Raw genomic sequence first — 17,367 nt, forward strand, 5'->3', positions numbered from 1 at the left:
CATAAAACACCTTAAAATTAACCTTTTTTATGTGCATATATATATAGTTACCTGCAATGTTATATCATGCCAGAATTTTGTGCTTTCTTCATGCTCTCTTTCCCTCACTTTTGTCTATACAGAGAATATCTCTTTGTTGTAACAGCATTTTTAAATGTAAGGTTTAAATACTCATGCATGATTAAGTTTTGTTTGTTGTTACTGAAGGTCACATCAGAGATGATATTTGCTTTGAAGTACTCATACTGCTGAATAGTTTCAACCATAGTCAGCTCTGTGAGATGCAGGGCAGAAATGCAGAAGAACGACATCAAGTTTTCCTACAGAAAGATTTTCTTGATGGCTCTCCTACCATGCTGCCCATATTGTATTAGGGCTGCTCCAAAAGTAATGCCTCCTATGTCACTACACTGGCCCATAATGTCAGAAATGAATGTGTGTGGTTCAGCAGCGACAGTTGAATCTTCCTGACAATGTTCCATTAAGTTTTGTTGCCATGTGACAGATGGCAGCAGAGGGGCAGCCTGACAAAATGGTATCTGACATTGAAGTGCAGATGAAGCAAAGGTGTGCCATGGAATTCCTCCACGGGGAGAAAATGACACCCACTGACATTCCCCAACACTTGATAAACAATTATGGAGACCAAACTGTTGATGTGAGCAAAGCAAGGTGGTGCACTTCAGCAGTGGTGACAGCGACAGTGGGTCACCTCCCCTGGTGCAGATATTTACAAATGCAGCATGCAGGCTCTTTTTCATCCCTGACAAAAAACGCAGAGCTAATGGTGACAACTGTGCAGAAAAAAAGTGTTTTGTAGCTGAGAATTTGCTCTCTCTTTTTGTCTGTTGTAGTTCCAGTAGAAATAAATAGGAGACAGTACTTTCAGAGCAACGTATATAGCTACAGGTGATGCCCACAGGAAAAGGAGACAGGACCAGAGACAGTCATGTTCAGTCCTTCTTTATACAGGTCTGTGGTCATGCTGCTGTGGCCACAGTAAGAGATTTGATGTGAACATGTGATATTTCTGTGGATTTCCAGATTGCTTATTTTAAGGAGCAGATGGTTTTCAGGCTTTTCCTGCAGTTCCCTGTAGATGCTCCTTGTAGCCGTAATGCTGCTCCTTTCAGCTATTTCACTCTGAACAGCTGCCTGAGTGGACAATGGCCAATTTAGCAGTTCTGGCAATTTATCAAAGAGATTCCAATACTGGCCAAAGTGTTATGAAGTTAATACACTGGGGACTGGAACTGAATAGAGCAGTGTAAAAATAACTGTAATTGCACTGAATGCAGCATCATTAAGCTCAAACTGCAAATTACATTGAAAGATATTTGCTTCCAGAGCTTTACAAATTAGAAATGCATAACAACCTCTGACATATCCTGAGGATAACTGCCACTGAACTAATTATTCCATGTTGATAAGATCATACTATTTGCCCTTTGTCAATATCCCTTAGCAAACCAGTTGTGATAGTGAACAGTAAATAAGTAAAGCATTTTTTTTTCCTAAATGATTAAATTATTGTCTTGGTATTGACTCTTCTTTTTTCTTTTCTTTTTTTAATATTTTGATAATTGCTTAAATTTTTCTGTTTCACTGACAGAGATTCTTAATAGCTGTGTGAAGACAGCATTTGTCTTTTCCTCAAGCAACAAGAACTGGGTACAGCAAGGAACATGAGCCTCTTACACTCTAACATTAATGGACAGTTCTTGTGAACTATTTCTTATGAAGTGTGCTGCCAGACCTAGTCACAATTTTGAAAACAAGACTCTAAAGAACATTTGTGCCACCTGCTCACAAGCTACTGTTGTGGATCTGCTGGTTCGTACTAGGGAAACTTCCATCCCCTACATAACATGGCTGCTGTATCTATCAAACAGAATAACATCAAATATGTGTCCTAGAAAATGAATTTGCAGGGTGTTTGACAATGTATCACCCACCAGGGTCCAAGAAGAGCATTCTTTATTTCTTGTCACTTGCAGAGTGATTGTATGCACAAGGAAGGCATTTATCTTAGACTTCATTCATATCCATTGCATCATAGCCGTTCTTTCCAATCCAGTACTGTTCTCTTTTTTCCCTGAAGTCCTCCTAAGAGAACACTACTGACTAAACAAAGCCTTTAAGCCTTATGCTGGTGCTGCCCATTCTAGTTGCTTATGCCTCCAAGCATGAGCAAGCGGCTCTCTATGCCAAACAATTTTGTTTCGGTTTAGAGATGTATTCTGCAATGAAGTCTCCTTACCTAGACTTCTACTTGCTTCTGGTGACACTGCATCTTGCTTCTGCAGTGCCTCAGATTCAGAACAGAATGTCTTAAGCATTTTTAAATCAATGCAGTTGAAATCAGGCAGGCAGAAAAGTAGAATAAACAGCAATATAAGTAGCACAGAATTAACAAAGTGCATCCAGCATCTCCAAAGAGACTTTCACTCAGCTCTGCAATCAGCAACTCCTCTACAGTATCCCCTATTCAAACCCATATTTTCTCTGGTGCAAATTCTGCACTCTAACTGCATTCCACATTGCTCCCTGGATGGGTGCAAGACAGCATCTCTTGTGGCTAGTTGGGAAGCCACATTTGTCAATTTATGGGCTGCCTGAGGGCTGATTTCTCCTTGTCTTTACCACAGTGTGAGAGGAAGGAAGGGCTCATTAGTTTTCTCAGTTCAAACAAGATGAAAATTATCTTCACTGGTTTATGCTTGATTCTGGTCAGAGTCAAAAGTTATGGAAGTTATGGGTTGAAACCAAAATGGCAGGCTAATTTCTTTACAACAAGTATCTAATAGGGATGTAAAGAAAAGGCAGCGTGGGCCAATTAACATACAGAGCAGATTTTTGCTCCTTAATAGCTATAGTCATGTTTTGATCTGAAGAAATAGACCTGGTAGTTTATTGAGAGATTGTTTTGTTGCAAAGATGAGTTTCTGGCTCCCAAGTTGTAGCCCATTGAACAAGGATTGCTATGGCAAGATGACTTCATTTTTTAATGTTATTTTAAGGGAGTATATTTATGAGTAGATCCTCTAAGTGCTGATGATCAGAGAAAGGAGGATAGTGCCCAGGCCTGCAGGGGTAGATAAAGAGACTCTATGAGACCCTGCGGGATCTGAATGAAAGGCCTAGAGACAGCAGACCCAGTGATCTGAAAATGCTACTGACAACATGGGCCTCCCCACTTAGGATCCAAATTACAGGCACCAATAATTGGCTAAGACCCCAAATCAGCAGTGAAAATAACCTTCTGCTCCCTGCCCCTGAGAATCTAGAACCAGGTACCCATAGAATAAAATGGCCTTGGAAGGTGCAAGTAGGATCAAAGTAGTGTGATCTACTTGCATCTTGGGGGAGATTACTGCAGGTGGGAGGCTCAGTAGTCCCTCCAGTAATTGGTACATGGCCTACTGACATTGTGGTCAACACTCTAGTCTTCATTGCTAAGGAGACTCTCATCACGTCCCTATGGCAGATAAGAACTCCCCCCTTTGTGCTTGATACAGTTATGCAGCTGCAGATATTTGGCCAAAGGGTGTGGTACAGGAAGCTGGGGCATGCCCCAGTGCAAGCCGAAGTGTTGACCCAGGATAGGAATACAGCCTGTATCTTGCCCTGGGGAGCAGACCTTCCTCTCCTGATAGCTCTGAAACATCTGTACTACTCTCCATGAGTCTCTGAGTCTCCAGGATCACTGGAAGGAGAGAAATGCCATTGAAGTGTTCCAGTGTTGCTGCGAGATCAAGCAGCATGTGGGACTAATGGTCCAGAAGATGGACCTGCACCAAATGACTGCATGCCTCCAGTAACACCACCAAGCACTGGCCCATGAGAAGACAAACTTCAACCACACACTGATCATCAATCGTCTTACACTGTGTTAACCTGCATCGCAATGGGCTGAAAGTGGGGAAACATTTTTCCCTGCCAAGTCTCAGTATTGATGAACAGACACCAAACACAGGGAGAGGGAAAGAATCAAAAGAAAGAAAACCAACTGAATTAAATGCAGAAGTAAAAACATGAGGTACAATCTGCATGGTTGAGCTGATAGCACTGGAGCCAGGAGTTCTGCTATAATAAAAATAGACTGGAAGTCCCAGAGGCAGAGGAAAATAAATTAGAGCCTAGGAAGATAAGATAAGAAGATTTTAAGAAATAAGGTCACAATGGCTGCTGAAAATTCAAGTCCAATAGTAAACTTTCACTGAAAATGCACCCCACTCACGGCTTTCCTGTGTGCAGGCCTGGGTACAGTACTGCAGTTGGGCCTCATGAGGGCAGAGCTGAGGGTGACAATCCCCTCCCTCTCCCTGCTGGCCACCCCTCAGGTGATGCAGACCAGGTTACTCTTGGCCTTCCAGGCTGCGAGTGCACACTGCAGCCTCATGTTAAGTTTTTAATCTTCCAGGACCCCTAAGTCCCTCTCAGCGGAGCTGCTTTTCAGTTCTACTCTCAGTCTGTACACATACACACACTACTAGCAGAACATCAACATCAACAGCCTCTGACAAGCTTAGCAGTCTCTTCCTTGCCTGTTTTTGTACGGTAACCTCAGCAAGCCGATGCCTGTATCTCAATAGGCCTAACTTACATGCTTCCACCTCATTAGACCATCAGAAGCCAGATCTTGTAAATATCTATGGCTTCCCCTGCTAGAAGTGAGAGGAATTCTGAGCTTTCACCGCCAGTTCTTCTTGAGGCTCCTGAGAACTCCATTTCTCCATGTAAACCTGCAAAGATTTGTTACATTCTGCTTTCCAAATCATTAACGAAAGTGGTGAACAATTACAGCCTCAGTATCAATTGCTAAGTAATGCCAGTAATAATCAGCAGCCAGCTGGATTCTGTGACACTAATCACAGACAGTATCTCTCTGAGCCAAATGTTTAGCTAATCTTCCAGCCACTGTGCAGGCCACTTATCCAAACCACCTCCTTACAACTTGGCTCCAAGAATACAATGAGAAACCAAGTCAAGAAGCACTTGTTAAACATTTTTCTACATTTCCCTTACCAACAGAATAATTCATATCATCATAGGAGACCAATGGATTGGTCAGGAGTGATCTATCCTTTGTGAATACGTTGACTATTTCAAATACCTTTATCCTTACCATGCAGAGGTAGATGTGGCATGAAGGATAGTCCTATAATCTTCCCAAATAAACAGGTCATGCTGACCAAGCTCCTGCAGTTCTCTGGATCACCTTCTTGTCTTTGAAAATGGGTAACACACATCACTTGCTTTGTTCTACTTATCAGGAACCTCCCTCCAGAAAAGTTGTCACAAGCCATACAAGATGACAGAGAACCACCCAGCAATGGTATTGGGCAGATCTCCCATCACCCTTGGGTGTATCTCATCTTGTTTCATGGACATGTGCACACACAATAGGCTTGAGTGGTCTGTTTTCCTTTAACAGGTAGCTCTTCACTCCTGCAGACTAGGCTCTGCACAGGCTAAGTGATGAGAGAGATCTGACAACAGATCTGACAGTAAGGACAGAAAAACAGCAGGTTATTTCCCAAGTCCTTTATCACTAGGCCCACTGCACATTGAGCAGCACCATCACATTTTCACTGTTCTTCCTTTCACTGTCTATCTGTTTAGGGGAGCCCCTCTTGACACTCTTCTGTCTGAAATGGTTCCCAGACTACCATGTCTTGAACAATGATCTTCAAAGTCATTAATTACTGCATACAAACTTAACAGCTTGTAGCAAGATACCTAAGTGCTGTATTTCTTTCTTTAGGAAGTTTGGGTATAAATAAATAACTTGACCTCCAGTCTCAAAGCACACACACGAGAAAGCCAAGGAGGCACTCATGTTAAGAGATGTTTGTGCTTACATTGATTCTACATCTAAGTTGCAAAAGACAAGGATGTCAAAGTGCCATTTCACCCATACTCCTCTTGGAGCACACAGGTAAGAATGGTGGAACTGGCAGTCCTACCTACTGACACTGAGTTTCCTAAAAGGGAGCGGGAAGTAAAGACAGATACCATCGGATTACGATGTTGCCCACACACATCTTACAGTTCTTTATCTGTTAGGGCTCAACAAGCATCAGCTGCTCCTTAAGAACCAAGGGAGTAACCATGACTGGCAAGGCAGGAGTCTCACTCTTTCCGCAATAGCCAAGCAAGGCAAGCAAGACAGACCAGGGATGGCAAACAGGGTGAAGCCAGAGTCCAGGTCACCAGACAAGCTTGTGATGATGGAGGGCTAAGGAAAAGCCATGAACTCAATTTACAGGCCAGGATCAGAATCAGTCAAAGAGATCTTGGGTCAAACATACTCCAGTGATTGACAGGCAGCTTCAATGTAAGAACATATGTCTGAGTCCACACAGGAATACAGGTCAACGGTCAGAGTCTGGATCACCAGGCAGTTTTCATGTCCAGGCATGAGCTAAAAGGGAGTTAGAGATACGTACTTCCTGGACATCACTTAGGCAGGGACTGAAGGCTCAGGCTGGAGCTTACATGGTATTCCTGGACACACAAGCAGGAGCGTGGGTGCTCACAGAAGGACAAGTAGGACCCTTAAAGTCTATTGGTGTTCCCAGAGACATAACAGGATCTATGACCAGCACAACGCAACCCCGCTGGTGATACGCATATTACATGTTCTTTCTGATACAGGAAACATAAGACAACAGCCACGCATTACATTCATAATGGGTATTTTCAGTGCAAGTGAATGCCCTTATGTTCATATGTGTCAGTTTTCTTCAAACAACACAGCACTAGTTTTTCTCATAGTGGCTATATCTAAGTGGATCTCAACATCTTGCCTGACTGAGATCAAGGACTTGCTTTATTACCACGGCTTGAGCCAGCAGTATAAGGAGCAGAAGAAACAGCAAGTGAGCTGTTTTGGGTTTTTTGTTGCTGTTGTTGTTGTTTGTTTGTTTTCCCCAATTCAGTGTACAGAGAAAGATAGGAAATTGTAATGTTACGCTCTGCTGGCTTATTATACCCAAGATCCCTACAAGCATGCCTCTTCGTGACTGGAGTAATACTGAAGGCTCTTTAGGTACTGATACTAATTCAAGACAGAACAGAAAAGGAAAAAAAAAAATAATTGAAGAGAAAAATATTCTTGTGTTTTCTGAAATCTAAGTACATTCTGTTAGTTTCATTGATTCAAAAAGCTTTGACTCAAGTCCAGCTCTCGCTCCTGAAACCTTTCAAAGGAGGAAGATCTGAAACTCTTTTTAAAGCTGTGTTTGTTGATCTACAAGATTACCTACAGTGCTAATTTAGCTAACTGTAACAAATATAACTATATACTTCTTAAACTAAAAAAGACTAGGCATAGCCTTTGAAAGTTTATTTCAAGTATTAAAAAGTCAGTCAGTAAAATATCTATAGCATTTTTACTTTCAGTACAAAGGCTTAAACAGATAAAAAGAATCAGAACAATTCTAAAAAAAAAAAAGAATACAATTCAAAATTGTGAACAACACTGAAAAGGCACTTAAAAAAAGACATCCAACAACAAATATAATTCTTAAGTCACAGTGAATCCTTAGTCAAACATCAGCTAATACTTTATAAACAAAGAATTAATTACAGTCTGGTCAAAATGAACATCACAGTCAGACAGAAGTGAAGTTAAACTCCGTGCACTTCGACCACTGTACTTTTTGTTCAGGTATAAAGAAAGCAGAAAGAGAGGGAAGGAAGTAGGGAAGATTCTTCAGTGAGCTGTCAGCTTACAGCACTGCATCCAGGTGAAGAATTCAGAGTTCAACTTCTACAATTTCTACAAAAATATATTTAAGAAAACCGAGTAGCAGCATAAACACTTCACGGTACTCCCTTATCGTCATGCTTAAGGGTTTTACATCTGTATTCCAAGTTTACAAAAAAAAAATTTCTACAAATAACTGAAAGTCTTGCTAGATGAACAAAAATAAAACTAGCATAAATAGAAAATTAAACATGTAATGCCTGAGAATCCTTATAATCCCTTTCTAGTAGAAATATTTTTCCACTGCCAGCAATGGAAAGTATCAGAAGTTGAATTTTTCCAAAATCAGAAAGAAAACAGATCATGATTACTTAAATGACTTTGAGGGTCTTTTTTTAATTTATCTTTTTTTTTTTCCCCAAGATTCAGCTACCTCCTGTATTAAAAAAAAAAATCAAATATGCCAAAAAGATGTACAACATTTGACACTGACATTTTCAGCATCAAAGCCTAATTGTGCCATAAATACATATTACATAAATTCCCACTCATTTGCAATAATAACTTGCAGATAACTTGCTGAACAAATATGAACACTTATGCAAAAATATGAAGTAAACTGGAAAAAGAATTCTAATGTCAGCATTTTTTCCCAGTGGTATCAAGTATGATGTATGATACAGGAGTGCTATCCAGGCTTTTCCATCTTTTTTTCCAGATACATTTTCCTGTAGGTTTGAAACATCTGTTTGGAGTCTTTCATCGGAATGTGAAGAGCCTTGTCATTTCCTTCCAGTATTTCTATGGCTGTATCAAGTGGAATACAGTCCTCAGCTGAAAGACAGGGAGAGAAGCAGGTTAAAGCAAAAGTCGCTAACAGCCAGCTTAGGTTTTGCCTACAATTTACAGCTCTAGATAAATCTCATCACCAGTGCTACCTATGATTCAAGTGCACACATGTATACTAGAAAATCCCACTGATCTCCAACAATGTATTCTCGTGACAATAAAGATTTCCACAAGTCTTTGAAACTTGAATGTCTACTCAACAGCACCCATTTTGGTGGCAGAGTTACTAAGGAATCAATTGAAATAGTTCATTAAAAATGGCTGTTCTAAAGGAACACTTAAAACCAAGCAGAGATTATTCAACTTTTATTTCAAAATCAACAATCAAAAGCCAGCTCACCTGTAAAGATCTCCTTCAACTTTTTTTGCTTCACTGAATCATACTTTAACCAATCTTCTTTTTTACTCTTGACACCTATGAAGAAAATTAAGAAGGTTTTTTGTTGAAGTTCCTTTATGACAAACATTGGTCTCTACTCAGTATTAGGCTATAACATATATACTACCACATGCAAAAGGAAATTTTCTTTGGGCACAAAGATGACTGCAAGGATTGCTAAGTACAAATTGAGATTTGTTTTTATTAGTTTATAATCAAATTCCATGTTAGACATATATATGCATATAGACATTTTATGCACTGCTTAAAATGCGTAAAGATTGGGATAGGTAGGAGGAGGAGGACAATTCATAGCAAATATGGTAGTGGTTACAAAGACTAAGAAAATGCTGCAGCAGTCAAAAAATACAAAAAAAATCTGGCCCAAGCCTTCTCCTTCTTCAAGGCCTCAGAACATCTCTTCCGCCTCCTCCAGCCAAATTTACCTACAACTGAGCTAACAATGGATACAAATCAGATCACTTTTGGTAGCAACACCAATAGAATCTGCTGTCTACAAACAAGCCGAACTAGTTGCCATGAATTGGATAGAAATCCTTCTTGTAAAGTTGTTTGAAACGACCATGTTCTAAACTAACTTTGTTCTGTAAAGTCTAAAGAAGAGGAGTAAAATCTGAAATGGGACATCCCCCACTTTTTTCAGCTTAACAGACAGCTAGAATTTGTCAGAAAGCTAGACGGTTGGACTCTATGATCTGCTGAGGTCCCTTCCAACGCCTGCAATTCTGTGATTCTGCTGTTCTGTGATAAGCAATTTCAACTGTCAACAGCTTCTACAGTCCCACATTTTCAATATATGTGGTTTTGTATAACATAAACACAAAAATATTTTCATTTGCAAAAATTTCTTAATTATTTGGGAAAACAAATTATAAGGATATCCAAAATTCTCACAGTGGCTCTGTTTTACATGCAAGCATTCTACCTAAAACTCATGATTCTCAACCTAATCTGAACTGCAAACATACATTCCTTTTGAAGTGGAAGAAAAGAGGTGCATATTCATCATACCTGCCACAGTAGTTTTCTTTTTTTCCAGAAAATTCTTTGCAGCTAAGCTTTCATCATCAGTGGCTGAATTTCTGAACAGTATCTCTGGACACAGCTTAAATTCAAGCACTTGCCGTTTCCCTGGTTTCTCATTTTCAGAGAGAGAAGCATCTCTTTTTGAATCTAGACTATGTTGTGATACTTTGGACTTTACATGCAAGACAGGCCTGACAGGTGATGTCTCCAACTTTGTCAGAAAGATGCGTTCCTGAGCAGTACGTTTAAATGCAACTCTATTCAGGTAGTGTTTTTTGGGTTCCTTTTGAAGATGTAATTTTAATCTGTTTGTTCTTCTGTTTAAATATAGCAAGTTTTTATCAGAAAACATTTTCTCGGAACACTGGTCTTTGTTTTGACCATCAAGATGTCTTTCTTTGTTAGAAAGGTGGTTTTTGGAGATGGTAGATAGACCCCTTCTTCGCTGTCGTTTAAGCATAGAGCGATCTGCTAATGAATTCTTAGGTTTCCAGACATTTTCTCCACTCAGCTTTTTAGTCTTGTCAGTATTTATCTTGTGATCATATGAATGCCGCTTGGAATTCTTTGTTTCAGCCTGTTTTAGACTTTCATCTTCCACCTTTGTTTTTTTAGAGCTTGTTTTTCCAATCACATTGTCCTTCCTCTTTCGTTTGTATGACTCCTCCTGTGGCGGATGAGCTTTTTTAGATTTATGCTGAGAAAATGTATAGTTGCTTGACTTTAAGTCTCTAATGCCAAAGTTTGGGAACTTCATAGCTTCCGCCTGATAACTATTCAGCTTTTCACGTTTTATTTCTGGAGATAACTTTGCTTTCCCTTCAGTATTAGTTCCTACATTTTGCTTCTTGTGGTTCTGTTCTTTACCTGTGTTCTTGTCACAGATTTTTCTTTTTTGTCCTTTACAGACTTCACTGTGCTTAACTGCAACATTCTCTGACTTTGTGTATTTATGAAGGTCTCTTTGGGATTTCATGGCCAAATCTGTTCTGGTTTTATCTTTTGAAAGGGACTTCTTTTTGAAAATTCTCTCCTTCTTTTTAGATGACTTCATCATATTATCTGTATCTGTACAACCAGCTTTCTCTGACAACTCCCCTTCTGAGACTTTCTGATGATCTTTTTTGTCACAATGAAATTTTTTCTTTAATGACGGAGTTCTTCTAGGCTCTTGCATCTCTTCCTTCAAATTACTGCTTTTTGAACTATTAACGTCTTGTTTTTCAGAGGAATTAAGTGGCCCAATTTTTTCCAGTTGTGGTGAAAGTGGTTTGTGTTCGTTGTTCATCTTGGATTTTTCATTTGTTACAGAGGTGTATTTGCATACATCTTTTTTATTTTTCTGAATGCTATCTTGAACATTTTCACAAATTGGTGGGTTTTCTACCACACTGTGGTCCTTCATTATGGCATCAGATTTACTGTTGTTTTCTTGTCTTCCTGCAGAGTTAGTGTTTTCAGCTTCTGAAAGTTGCTCGGCATTTTTATCTGAAACAGAAGTTCTACGTTTATAGGAGCTCTGTGACATTTCACCCGACACAGATAGACAACCCATTAAACTACAAACCTCTTTATTTCCGGAGCTGGAAGGGGACTGTGGGCTTTCTTTCTCCTTACATAGACTTTGACTGGGCTGAACACTGCATTCAGGGCTGCCCTCCTGGGTTGAAGTCTTTTCAGACTGTTGACTCAATGCTCCACTGTTTTCAGTAGAGGAACATAGACTGGGCTGAACACTGCATTCAAGGCTGCCCTCCTGGGTTGAAGTCTTTTCAGACTGTTGACTCAATGCTCCACTGTTTTCAGTAGAGGAACATAGCTTCTTTTCAGGATGTAACTCCTGCACCTGACCAGAGTCTAACTGCGCAATTTGTAGCTGATCTATTGGGTTCTTTGAATCAGCTTTTTTGGCAGAAACATGAGGCTCTTTTTGAGGTTGATTCTCTCTCTGCTCAGCCACAGAATTGTTTCTTGCTGGTTCTTTTGTCAGAATATCAGCCCCTTCAATGCCAAATGGAAACTCTTTCATAAGTTCAGTAAGCTGATTATCTAGATATGTAATGGGTTCTGCTCCAAAAACGTGTAGCTCTTCTACGCTCCTTTTAGTGGATGTGACATTTTCTTTTCTGCTGCATGTAGTAACAGTGAATGCATTTGTTTCAGCAGTTACACTTACCAAGGAATCTAGTGAATTTCTAGCTAACTCCTGGTTTATACTAGCAAGAATTCCCAAATCGTTTTCAGGATGCTTCAAAAATGTATTTACTGGCTTTTTTTGCTCTGAGGTAGAAACTGTGCTAGTAAGCTTGCCACTGCTTTCTTTCTTAGAATGGCTAGTTATAGTACCATTCAAAATCTCATCTACTTCACTAATGCAGCATGATGATTCTCTCAATGCCTTTTGCAGCAAGGTCTCTCGCTGAGGAGTGTTCTCCCTCAGGTCATTTTTATTCAATTTCATCAGCTGCTCCTTTTGCCTAGGGTCAGACACATTTACTTCTGATGGGGTACCACTGTTAAATGCACGTGTCTGAGGGACCGAGCTGAACATGCTCGCTATTTGCGGATTATATGATTTATCGCCTTCAACAAGGGAACATACGCTAGCAATATGGAACATCTGTTCTTCTATCACAGCTGAGGGAGTATTATTTTGAGTCCCTAGCACTGCTTTCTTGCCATCATGGTTTTTTGTATCTTCTTGGAATGTTTTACTAGAAAAACTCTGGCCCGATTCAGGAAGAAGTTTGTTTTGTAGATTTTCTTCAGCATCTCTCATGGCTTGACTGAGTTTCCTTTTGTTTTCACCACATGAATCATTTGCATTCACACTGTTTTCTATTATTCTCTTTCCATCAGCTGATTTGGTCTGTTGTAAACATGGGTCCTCCGTCTGTATCAGAATGCAGTCATCAGATGATGAAGAAACACTTTCTATTGTTCCTTTATCAGTATTTACCACATTTTTCCCCTCTTCTTGCATGCTGCGTATGCTTCCCGTGTCAATCACTGGATAGGTTTTATCTGCAGATGTTGGACACTTGTCTACCTGTTCACTCTGAGCTCTCTGATTAGAAAGCACTAAAGGAGAGACAACTGCAATTTGGAGTTCTAAACCTTTTATCAAATTGCAACTTAACATGTCATGTTTTTGTCCTACGGAAGTGGTTGTTAAAGGCAAGACTGTTACATCTGCACTAACCAGATTACCTTGTTCTCTCTTATTTGCTGCGTTTTGGCCGTGAGGTAACGATGAGATCTGATTTGCTGCAATGTTTTCATTTGACAGGCTATTTTGAACACTCACAGGTTCTGGACCTTGTTTTTTCCATAAGTCAAGGCATGCAGTTAGCTCTTCTAGAGAATAATTACCATTGTTCTGTTTAAAACACGGATTTTCAGTAAACTGCATTTTTTTCTGAGCTACATCACCACTGAATTTATTTGCATTAGATTCCATCATTGCTGATATGGGAGTGTGTGTGTGGACCGTAGATACCAAATCACCTTTCTCACTAGTGTCTTTTAATAAGCTCCCACCCAAGCCTGTTAAATCTACCTGTTGTTTTTCATTAGAAAGGAGATTAGTCAGTATGTTATCAGCAATAGTACCAGCTTTCTTCTCTTTTAACATATTTGTGCTGCTCAATACAAACTGAAGAAATGCTGAGTTCTCAGGATAACTTTCCGCACTTGTTGTTGCATCTCTGCTAGAGCTATTCGGTTGACTCTGACATGAAGAATCATTCAAGGATGTCAGCGTTTTCTGAGAAGGGGCCAAGGCATTCTTCTGTTCCAAGATGGGAGAATTCTCAGGATTATTTAATAGAGCTGTAAGTTCACTGTGGGAAGGAATGGGAAGGGGCCCTGATGAAAGGCTTCCCTGCTCTACCTGACGATTACTGTGAGTCACTTCTAACCCTCTGTTGTCACCACCAGTTATGTTTTTGTCATTTCTTTCTTCAGATGAAGATCCAAAAATAGAGTGCTGCTGACTGTCTGTCCTCATTGCCTGTGATAGGGAAGATACTACATTTTGCTTGGGCATCTGAGGAAGACAATTAGAGAGTGCAGTTTCATAACTCGGAGGAAGCGTAGAAGTGCTTTTGTCACATTTTGAAGTCAAAAATTTTTTTCTATACTTTTGCATCCTTTCAAGCAGAGCACATTTTCTCTTAAAAACTTGCAGTCTTTCAGTTTCCCAAGCTTGAGTGTCACTTGTCATTTTTCTTTTATCTTCTCTTGCTAAAGAAGTTTGAGAATTAGCAGGCACGTTCACTGAACTAGTAGTCTGCCTTTCTTGAACTGAAACAGGATCACAGAGCGGCTGCGAAGCATCCGTTGAAGAAAAAGGTACTGCTCCTTGCATAATATCATAAAATTCTGAGGAAATATCAGTGGGGGGTGCAGACTTGTCACTAAAGAGCTGGTTTACTGTCACATTTCCACTTGAATTACAGCCATTCCTAACCCCTTGACTGACTTCACCCCGTTGATGTTTCAGCGAGTATTGCTGAACACTGTTAAAACCAGAAGCAGTTTTTTTGTCTGACGGGCAGCTCTGGAGAGGGTATTTATTAAACACATTGTGTACTGCCTGCTGTGCACCTAGCAAAGGCTGCGCTACAGTTTTTGAATCATAGTTGGCAGGCAACAAAGATGGTGCAGAACATCCACTGGGTGCTCCTGATCCCATCTGACTTGGCACATATTGTGGCAACTGTACATTTGTTGCAGTATTTTGACTCAGTGACTGTGAAAACTGAATCTGATTACCGGAATTATGTATTTGGTTTTGGACATGTTGCCCAGATGTACCAAAAGACAAACAGTTATTCTGGGAATGGAGATACTGACTGGATGACTGATTGACAGGTACAGACATGCTTTGAGAAGAAGCAGAGGTATTTGTGTTATACTGCGGGACGCACCCCAACTTTGAAGAATTAATGCATTCACGGTTACTTTGATGCAACATAGTTCTCAGAGAACGCTGCTGTGACGTTTGTGAACAAACAGCATAACTGTTTGAGGTGGCATAATGAGGTCCTCGAAATACATTCGGCACGCTGTTTCCACCGCTCATTTGAGAAGACAGGAGAGGAAGCTTTCTATGGGAAGAAATAAGCCTACCAGAGTTTTGCCAAGAGTTCTGAGTCATCTCCCCCTGTGCACGTGATGTCTGATTGGGAAGTGTCAGCGCAGGTGGTACGTAGGATGGTGGAGACTGATTGACTGAGTATTCCGAAGTAAGAAAACTTTTTATGGCTACAGATGTTCCTGGTAAAGCAGCATTAACAGTTGGTAGATACACTTGGTTATTTCCAACATAATTGCATGCATTTTCAGAAGAAAGTGCATTTGTTTGAGGAAAAGCTTGTGCATTAGAAAGCATTTGAGTGTAACAGGATTCTTGACTTTGCAGGTTATTCTGTGCAACTGCATTCTGGAGTGGTCTTACATTCCAGTCCATCTTTTCTTGATTTCCCTTTCTTAAGTCCACAGTTGAAATTCTAAAAACAAGAACAAAACTTTAATCTTTCTATCAAGACCTACATCAACTTACCAAGAAGGAATTTAAAATCTATAACAAACGGAACCGTTCAACTTAAGTTGCTACACCAAACAGAAACTCCATTGGAATATCTTGTGGATATCAGCATTATTAATGTCAAGCTGCACAGATAATTTCCCAGAGCGCAGTTAAGTTACAGGAGACTGAGCAGCAGTTAACAATTTTATTGATTGTTTAATGAAAAAAAAAAAAAAAATCCTCAGATTATTCTGAAAGGTTGAATAATGGAATTAAAAATGTAATACTATATTCCTATATTTACGCTGAAATCTGATGGGAAAAATATTGTATCATCTCATGCAGGTGCACTAAGCAATGCTTAAGAGCAGAGGGTCGTGTAGAATATACTACTGGTCAGTTTCTATACAAGACTGAGCTTCAATTATTCCTTCAAATGTGACAAAAGGAAGGGAAAATGGCTATGGGTTCATTAAAGATCTCTTGTAATAATGTACCGTGCTTGTTTTCATTTTATATGACATTTTCTCTTCTCTGATGCTGCGGTCAGTTACTAACTTGAGAAATACAAGTTATGACACTTGTTGACAGCACATGTACCTACAAGGAAAACAGCCTCAATTCAAAAAGTTAAGCCATTCACCTAGTAAGCTTGAAGGCATGAAGCGTGAGCAAGACATCATCTCTCTTGTAGCCGAGTACACATTCAGGAGGTGACAGACACAATCTAACTCTTCATGTGTTAACAGTCCATAATTTACACAGGAGGTAGCTTTCAGAGTGATCTATTTATTTCCATGGAAACTACAGCAGATATAAAGAGCACAGTAACAGTATTTAATAGAGAAAATTCTACACTACAAAACACTATTTTTCAACAGTCACCACCATTAGTAATGCATTTCTGACAGCAACCTACAAGACCTGCATGCCACGCTCAATAGAAATCTACACCAGTGGAGATGATAAACTCATGCTGTCACCAATGCTGAAGCACACCACACCTCACTGCACTCACATCCACTGTTAAGTCTCCAGAAATGTTCAGCAAGCACTGATGAATGTCAGTGGGCACCATTTTTTCTCCACACAAAGGAATTCAATGACACACCTTTGTATCAGCTGCACTTCCATGTCAGCCTGCCCCTCTGCTGCCATCTGTCACATGGCAAAAAAACATTACAGGATATTGGTGAGAAAGTTCAACCTTTTCTGCCATACCACCAACATCCACCTGACATGGTGGGGCAGAACAATAAAACGAGGCATTACTTTCAGAGCAGTCCTCGTATAATGATAATGATAAACCCATCTGAGTACAACTGTTACCTCTGAATGACAAATATAAATTTGTTAGAGCTAGCACCTCCAAAGCAAAAGGAAAACACTCTCAAAAAAAAAAGGCAACTCACAGGCAAGAACACTGGATGTTAGACTTAATTTCTCCACAGAACATTTCACACAATTTCCCTGAGGAAAACCATTATCCCTACTTTTTCTTTTCAGGGCTCTGAAATTGAAAAGTCTCCCCCAGTTTCAATTTTAGAATTGAAGCACAAGTCAGATGCAGTCTATAAAAGCCAGAAAGTTACGAACTGTCTAATTGACTACCCAAGTGTTATTTTCAAGATTTAAAGATAGCTGTAAGCTCTTCACTCACTTACGTCGTGCTCTCAAAAGGCATCAGTACAAAATGAAACTGGAAAACAAAGCCGCTTATGCAATTTGTAAAGAAACAAAACCACTAAAACAGCACAAATCCTTCAAGATTAACAGCAGTATTAAAGCAATATTTACACTAAAGTACGCAGCTCAGGTGAAAATACAGGCTTCTGTACTCAAGCT

The 17,367-nt window shown here is 39.9% G+C and overlaps 1 protein-coding gene across 1 annotated transcript in view; it reads right to left on the minus strand.

Annotated features, from left to right (window-relative positions):
- Positions 1-7,336: 7,336 nt before the first annotated feature.
- RESF1 (retroelement silencing factor 1) overlaps positions 7,337-17,367 on the minus strand; it is a 34,480-nt gene continuing 24,449 nt past the window's right edge. Inside the window, exons 2-4 of the mRNA XM_031555118.1 lie at positions 9,975-15,502; positions 8,904-8,978; positions 7,337-8,548 (exon numbers count right to left, since the gene is read on the minus strand). Of these exons, the coding sequence (XP_031410978.1) occupies positions 8,403-8,548; positions 8,904-8,978; positions 9,975-15,502 (5,749 nt within the window). The 3' untranslated portion in view covers positions 7,337-8,402. The remainder of the gene's footprint in view (positions 8,549-8,903; positions 8,979-9,974; positions 15,503-17,367) is intronic.

This window comes from Meleagris gallopavo, chromosome 1 (genome assembly GCF_000146605.3).
Source record: "Meleagris gallopavo isolate NT-WF06-2002-E0010 breed Aviagen turkey brand Nicholas breeding stock chromosome 1, Turkey_5.1, whole genome shotgun sequence".
Taxonomy (NCBI): Eukaryota; Metazoa; Chordata; class Aves; order Galliformes; family Phasianidae; genus Meleagris; species Meleagris gallopavo.